This window comes from Amblyraja radiata, chromosome 17 (assembly GCF_010909765.2).
Source record: "Amblyraja radiata isolate CabotCenter1 chromosome 17, sAmbRad1.1.pri, whole genome shotgun sequence".
Classification (NCBI taxonomy): Eukaryota; Metazoa; Chordata; class Chondrichthyes; order Rajiformes; family Rajidae; genus Amblyraja; species Amblyraja radiata.
The window spans coordinates 37791229-37799356 of NC_045972.1; the positions used below are offsets into that span (position 1 = coordinate 37791229).

General features: G+C 39.3%; 1 protein-coding gene across 1 annotated transcript in view; it reads left to right on the forward strand.

Annotated features, from left to right (window-relative positions):
- The window catches only part of rspry1 (ring finger and SPRY domain containing 1), a 42003-nt gene extending 35634 nt beyond the window's left edge, over positions 1 to 6369 (forward strand). The window contains exons 11-14 of the mRNA XM_033036193.1: positions 1526 to 1628; positions 2388 to 2540; positions 2719 to 2823; positions 4842 to 6369. Coding sequence (XP_032892084.1) covers positions 1526 to 1628; positions 2388 to 2540; positions 2719 to 2823; positions 4842 to 4938 — 458 coding nt within the window. The 3' untranslated portion in view covers positions 4939 to 6369. The remainder of the gene's footprint in view (positions 1 to 1525; positions 1629 to 2387; positions 2541 to 2718; positions 2824 to 4841) is intronic.
- Positions 6370 to 8128: the final 1759 nt, after the last annotated feature.

Consider the following 8128-nt stretch of genomic DNA (forward strand, 5'->3'; position numbering starts at 1 on the left):
CCCTCTGACCTGCATGGATTTTCTCCGGGATCTCCGGTTTCCTCCTGCAGTCCAAAGATGTACAGCTTTGTAGGTTAATTAGCTTGGTAAAATTGTGAATTGCCCCTAGTTTGTCGGATAGTGCTAGTGTACGGGGGTCGCTGGGCGGCGTGGACTTGGTCGGCCGAAGGGCCTGTTACCGCGCTGTATCTCTAAACTAAACTAAATAGGGAAGTGAAGCTTTTGGGCCAGATGGCTTGCCTATGCTGTAAATGCTGTGTGAGAAATATAGAAGTAAAAGGATTTAATGTAAATTCAGCTTTTTTACTTAAAGTAAGCAAATATTTTTGAAAATGTGATTGTATTTAACAATGTTTGTTCTTTACCACTCTATCTAATTGTGTTGCCACTTTCAAGGAGTTATGGGCTTGTACCCCAATATCTCTGCACATCAATGCTGTTTAGGATCGTGCCATTAGTTGTATATTTAACCACTACATTTGCCCTCCCAAAGTGCAACACCTCACACTTGCTCGGATTAAACTCAGCCTGCTATTACTTTGCCCATTTCTGTAGCTGATCTGTATCTCGCTGTAGTCCATGACCTCAACAATGATGGTGTAATCTACAAACTTGCTAACCAACCAGTCTACGCTTACATCTTAAGTCATTTATATATATTACAAATGGCAGAAGTCCCAGCATAGATCCCTGCAGAGCTCCACTGGTCACAGACCTCCAGCGTAAATATTGTCCGTCTTCTATCAGGCCAATTCGGAATCCATACAACCAAGTCACCTAATCCCATGCAAATCTTCGGATTCACCTACCATGGGGGACTTCATGAAATGCCATGTTGACATTATCCACTGCCCTACCCTTATCGATCACTTTTGTCAGCTCCTCAAAAAACCCGATCAAGTTAGTAAGATGATCTGCTGTGTACGAAGTCATGATGACTGTCCATAATTAACCTATTCTCTTCCAAATGGGAGTGATTCCTCTCCAATAGCGTCCCTACCACTGATTTGATGCTCAGTGGCCTATAATTCCCTGGATTCTCTCTACTTCCCTTCTTAACTAAAGGGACAACATTAGCTTCTCACTAGTCTTCTGAGACCTCGCCTGTGGGGAGAGTTCTGGTCTTCCACAACTAAAATTAATTTGATTATGTGGCTCAGTCTTCAGATATTTGACACGCATCTCATAATGGAATAGTTGCTATAATTCAACATCACAACCTCCTTTCTTCCCTTAAATAAAATGGGAGATTATTTTGTCATTTAACATTTGAATGGGTTTATTAAAAATGTGATGTGGATACTTGAGCCTGGTGCGAATGTAATATTTGTTTATGTAAATACGATATAGTGTACTGTAGTATCTAAACAATTAGATTGGAGGAAGGGACCTGACTTGACACATTGTCTATCCATTCGCTCCACAGATGCTGTCTGACCTGCTGAGTTACTCCAGCCTTTTGTCTTTGGCTCAGTATTTTGTTGTGTTGCTATCACCTAAGAATGCATTTGCTTTTTCCATGCAGGGGACACAATAGGATTTCTCTTGGATTTAAATAAGAAGTTGATGATTTTCTATCTTAATGGAAACCAACTACCCCCAGAAAAGCAAGTCTTTTCGTCTGCCACGTAAGTAGTAGATATTAGAAAGAATGATTTGAATTGATACTGATAAAACCCACTTGCCAATGAATGGCAAAACTTGAAAATAAGCTGAAAATGTTCTTCCATGGTTAATACCTTGATGAAAATATTTCCGATAGAAATAAAATGTAATTTTTCAATTTAGTCACTTTAAATCTTCAATTTTTATTCTTACATTTTATATCTTGAACAATCCTTTTTGTCGGTGTTTTACTCTAATTTGTATGAGTCGTATAACTGATTTCCATCTTATTTTTGAAAACTGCAATAGTGTAGGGAATATTTTAAAAATCATTGTGCCCACGAGGCATTTTGTAAATTACTTGGTATTCTGTGTACAATTACTTGATTGGGACAATTAAAATGGTCCATTCAAATATTTTGTACTAAGCTTGTATTAATTGTAATACTCAAATCGCAATCCTTTAAATGAGTTTTTAAAGAAGGGGAGTTATATCTCGAACACCAGTAAAAACTTGCAGCCTGTCGATATTGCATTTGTAAGCTAACAAAAGTGAATAAAGTACTATGAATTTCGAGGTCAGTGTTGTGGGTGTCAGGGCACTAATAAATATATTACGCCTCTTTTCAGTTTTAATAAGCTATTGTCCTTTCAACACCCAAGTTTAAATATTGCTTGCTATGTACATTTTTCACTGGTTTCATATAATTTTGAAAAAAACATTCTATAGTAAGATCAAATCCTGAATATGGTTTCGTTTTTTTCCATTTATTTCATTGCAGATCGGGCTTTTTTGCTGCTGCTAGTTTCATGTCCTATCAACAGTGTGAGTTTAATTTTGGAGCAAAACCATTTAAGTATCCTCCAAATGTCAAATTAAGCACATTTAATGAATATGCCTGTTTGAGTCCAGAAGAGAAAATAATACTTCCAAGGTGAGTACATTCAGTAAGAAGCAAACCAATTGCATTATGCTATATTTTTTTAATCAAGTTGTTTTTCTACAACCAATCTGAGTATATACATATGTGTGGGAGAGGTGATTAGAAATGTGAATGAATTGCCAGATATGGCATAATAGTTTACAAAATTTGACATTTGGTTGTATTTAAGGCACAGACGACTTGCTTTATTGAAACAAGTGAGCATAAGGGAAAACTGCTGCACCCTCTGCTGTGATGAGATGGCTGACACAGAACTGAAACCTTGTGGACATAGGTATGTAACAGTCTTGTTTTAGTTAAAGCAAATTGATGTTCTAATCTGCAGTGTTCTGTTCAGGGTGATCTTCACCTCTCTCCATATTTCCTACCCTGTCAACATTTTGAAGCACATTGACCTTGAAGAATTTAATTTAAGTTATCAGCCTTCCAGTAGTTTCAGTACAGTTCTTATAGCTTTGTGGACTTTTCCAAACAGTTTACTGCTATTCCCCTTTCTTATCTTTCTCGTAGAAATAGCAGGACTAGGGCATTCAGCCATGTGTAGCCATGAGTGGTTGAGCATTTGGTATGATCTTTGACCTCAGCACAGTTTTCCTGTACTAACATCAGGCACACCTGTGACTAGTGGCGTGCCTCAGGGAACGGTGCTATGCCCATTACTGTTTGTCATCGGTATCAATGATTTGGATGAGAACATACACGGCAAGATGAGCCAGTTTACAGAAAGTGGGTGGTTTTGCAGATAGTGAAGATGGTTGTGAAAAAATGTAGCAGGATCTTGATCAATTGGCCAAGTGGGCTGAGGAATGGTTGATGGAATTTAATGCAGAGAAATGTGAGGTGTTGGATTTTGGGACATCTAACATGGGCAGGATTGACACAGTGAATGGTTGGGCTCTGGGTAGTGTTGTAGAGCAGAGGGATCTCGGAGTGAAGGTGCATATCTCCCTGAAGGTGGAGTCGCAGGTACATTGGGTGGTCAAAAAGGCTTTTGGCACATTGACCTTCATTAGCCAGAGTATTGAGTATAGAAGTTAGGAGGTCATGTTGCAGTTGTATAAGACATTGGTGAGGCCACATTTAGAGTATAGTGTTCAGTTCTGGGCACCGTGTTATAGGAAAGATGTTGTCAAAAAGTTGGAAAATATACGGTGAAGATTTACGTGGATGTTGCCAGGATTAGAGGGTCTGAGCTATAGGCAGAGGTTGAGTAGGCTGGGACTCTATTTGTTGGAGCACAAGAGGAAGTGATGATCTTGTAGAGGTGTATAAGATCATGAGAGGAATAGATCGGGTAGATGCACAGAGTCTATTGCCCAGAGTAGGTGAATCGAGGACCAGAGGACATAGGTTTAAGGTGAAGGGGAAAAGATTTAATAGGAATCTGAGGGGTAACTTTTTCACACAAAGGGTAGTAGATGTATGGAACAAGCTGCCAGAGAAGGTAGTTGAGGCAGGGAATATCCCAACAGTTAACATTTAAGAAGCAGTTAGACAGGCACATGGATAAGACAGGTTTGGAGGGATATGGACCAAATGCTGGCAGGTGGGACTACTGTAGCTGAGACGTGTGGGCAAGTTGGGTTGAATGGCCTGTTTCCTCACTGTATCAGTATCATCTATCAAAATTAATAATTTCCCTAAATAATTATATCCAAGAATCTATCAATCTCTCCCAAATATTATCAATGATTCATTGTATTTTCAGATTAATTACAACTTTTAAAAGGTGTTTGGATGGGTACTTGGATAGAAAAGAAGAGATATGGGTCTAATGAGGACAAATGGGGATTATTGTATCTAAATGCTGCAGTCAGTGTGGACAAATTGGGCTGTGCAGCTCTGACTCTGAGCCGTCTTGAATGAAGAATTCCAAAGACCATCTGGTCTCTGGCTGAGATTTCCTTCTGTATTGAATGGCCAAGCCTTTTGGAGACTCAGCCCTGGTTCTAGACATCTCAGGTTGGCCTTATCAATAAAGACTTCTATACTGTGCACATGTGCTTCATTGACCAGTAGGAGTGGTACAATATTTAGTCTAATGTGACCTCTTATCATTAGCATGATTTGATGATTGTAAAGCTGTCAAACTCTGAGTCTAAGGAAGCCTCTAAATTCACATAGATTTATTCCTTGGTTTCTTCAGATGAAACTGCAGAGAAATTATTAAAACGCAAAATGGGGAGATGGGTCGTGCAAATACCCAAAATATGTACACTGGATTAATTGTGTGGTTGTACAATAGTCAGCTGGATATTTTAAAAACTTTTAACATGTTATTGTTTTCACCAGTGACCTTTGCATGGAATGTGCCTTGCAGCTGGACACCTGTCCCTTGTGCCGTCAAGAAATAAAGACCCGTGCCAGGCTGATCTCGCACATCTCCTGAATTTTTCACTTTCAGAATTGTTCTGATCACCATCATCATTACCATCATCATTAATACCACGTGCTATCGAGCTGGGACATGAACCTTACAAAATGCAATGGGTGTGGATGATCGTATTAGTTGAAGGAGCCTAACTTGGCACAACTTCAGTGGAACAACTTCAACAAGGTTGATTATGTGCATGAATATATTGCACCTACGTGGCTGAATTATAGCACTGCATTGGTGACACAGGTTGGCCAATGAGGGAAATGATGAAATGGTATACGACAACAGTAGCGTGTTACTATGAAGTTGGGATGAAGTACATTTGTTAAGGAAGAGGGACATTGTTGGATCTGTGTAGAGAAATCTATACTGTTTTTAACATATCTGGCCTGAATGCTTGACATGGACATCAGCAATGAACATCCCTCATCTTCATGTCCAAAACAAAATTGATTTTCAAGATGCAAGTTCCAGCTTGTTTCAAGAATTAAGAGGTTTATTTGTTGTTTTTTTTCCCCCTTCTGGCTGCAAGACGATAATGCTTTCTACGCTGTATTTTTATTCAGCATCTGTAGCTCTCGGGCTACGGAAGATTCCGAAGGATATATGCAACAATGTTTGAATAATGGAATTTTCATCTTTACACTATTACCTGTAGGCAGAAATGTTTACTTTTGTAGGCAGTGTTTCATGAGGGCCCAGGCATGACAAGAGTAACAATATCAACATTCGCTGGATAAATAATACAGAGGAAACTGAACTACTCAACTCTGATTTGCCAAATTAGTTGGTAGAATCTGCGATACGATGATTCCAAAGAACATTTTTTTTTTAAACAAAACATCTTTAGTAATTAACATATTTCACAAATTTTGTTTTGAACGCATTTGTAATCCATCCACAAAAACCAAGCCTCGTGGATAGCAAGATTATAAATTATTTATTTAATACAGTACATGTTTTACAGATCCAAGATGTTGTCATCCACCTTTGTCCTTAATGATTGCATTAACCACATTTTGTAATGCAATAGATTTCCGCCTTCTCCTCCTAATTTTGTATCGGACCAGAAATGCACGTGCTGATGACTTAATTATGAAACTTTGGTATTTTGAATTTGGTGTAGTTGAAAGGATTCTCACAACTGGATAAATCAACATGTGCTACAAAGTTTATATGAAGCAGTTTGGAAGTAATTGTTGAATTATTGGGCTTGAAAACAGCACCAATGCTACTTTGAAATGATTTGATCGGTCATGTTTTAAATGGTGACCTGATCATACTGTACTGCATTAAAAGTACTGTGGAAAATCTCACTACATTCCTATTTACTGCTGTACAAAAACACACAAAATAAAAATGGTATTCTTTGCCCAGTATCAAACACCAGAACAATTGGTGTTTCAGAATTATTTGCATAATAAAATTTGAATATTTAAAGACTTTATGCGTTTATTGGCACTAAGTAAACTGTAGATTAATGTTTTGGACACTTGTACAAGCTATATATGTATTTAAATTCTGACAAATGTGCTCATATGTCCAATTTACCTTCTATTTACAACCATCAATTTCATGTATACTTTTTCATGCTTTGCATATAAAGTATACAATTGAGTAACCTGAAATTGGTATTCACAGTATTGAATAACCTTACATAATTGTTTAAAATGCAGTCATTTATCAATTCCAACATTTTTGTTGACTCAGCATATTGAATGCCTGAATTGTCTTCTGCTGCTCATACAAAAAAAGCAATTCCAATTCTACTTGGACACTTGTCAATGATTTACTGCAGAATTCTGAAACTTTGTCCTCTTTATTGGAGGAGGAGTAGGCCATTCGGCACTTCGATCCAGCACCGCCATTCACTGTGATCATGGCTGATCATCCCCAATCAGTAGCCCGTTCCTGCCTTCTCCCCATATCCATAATTAAAACATAATATAATGCTCAGCTGTATTAAATGGATCACAATGTCAGGGAAAATGACTAGGCTGGCAAATGGAATGTAGAAAATGGGTGTTTATCCACTTTAGAGCTAATAATACAAAAGTGGAATGGTGAAAGATTGGGTAGTGTTGATGTTCATAGGGTTCTTGTTTACTTGTACACAAATCACAAAGTCTTGACGGATCCCAACCTGAAATGCATTGGTCCATTTATTTTCTTCCCCCCTCCAAACAAATCTCACCTAATCCAGAGTTCCTACAGCAGTTTTTTTTTTCTCTTTTTTGTTCTGATCCACAAAGCTATTTCTTTTGCTACCTACAGCATCTTGTTATTATTTCTCTCTTGATGTATTCAAGAGAGTTCGATATGGCTCTTAGAGCCAAATGAATCAAGGGATATGGAGAGAATGCAGGAATGGGGGTGCTGATTTTGGATGATCAGCCATGATCATATTGAATGGCGGTGTTGAATGGCCTACCCCTGCACCTATTTTCTATGTTTCTATTTTGATTTTTCATTGACTGAAGATATCTATGAGAATCATTCGGAGGTCGGAGGCTGTGTGCCCTGTCCTATGATTGAGCAGGATATTGAAGATCGAGTGAAGGGCTGTTGGATGTGTCAATATTACATGCTACATCAGCCCACAGTTCCAGAGCAAACTAGAGGTTACTATCTAAAATAACCCACACCTCTACTTCACTTATCCACCTCCCCTCAACAATCCTCCCTGACCTCCATCTATTCCTCTCTCGTACTAACCCTCACCATCTCTTGGCCCTCTTCCCCAACTTTGTCCTCACTATCCACATCCTACCTCCACTTGACACTCCACCCCCCCCACCAACCATCATCACCCCCCCTAGTCCTCATGCCTCTTCCCACCCCTTCTCTCTACATCCTCTCTATCCTAGCCATCCAATCATCCCCACTCCAAGTTCCCTTCCTCCCCTCCTTACATTCTCTTCCTCACCCTGTATTTCCCCAACCCTTCATTCCCCCTTCCCCACCTCCTCCTCACTTACTCTTTCTTCATCCCCACACTCTTCCCATTCTCCTTGCCCTTTCTCCTCCTTCGCCATCCCCTCACTCCTCTCTTCCCAATACTCTGTTCCTCTCCATTCCCTCATTCCTCCCTCCCTCGTTCCTTATCCCCTTCTTCATTCATCTCTCCCCCCCCCCCCCAATTCTCCTCTTCTCATTCTTATCCCCCTGCTCCCGTTTCCCTCCTCTCTCGTTTCCTTCTCCC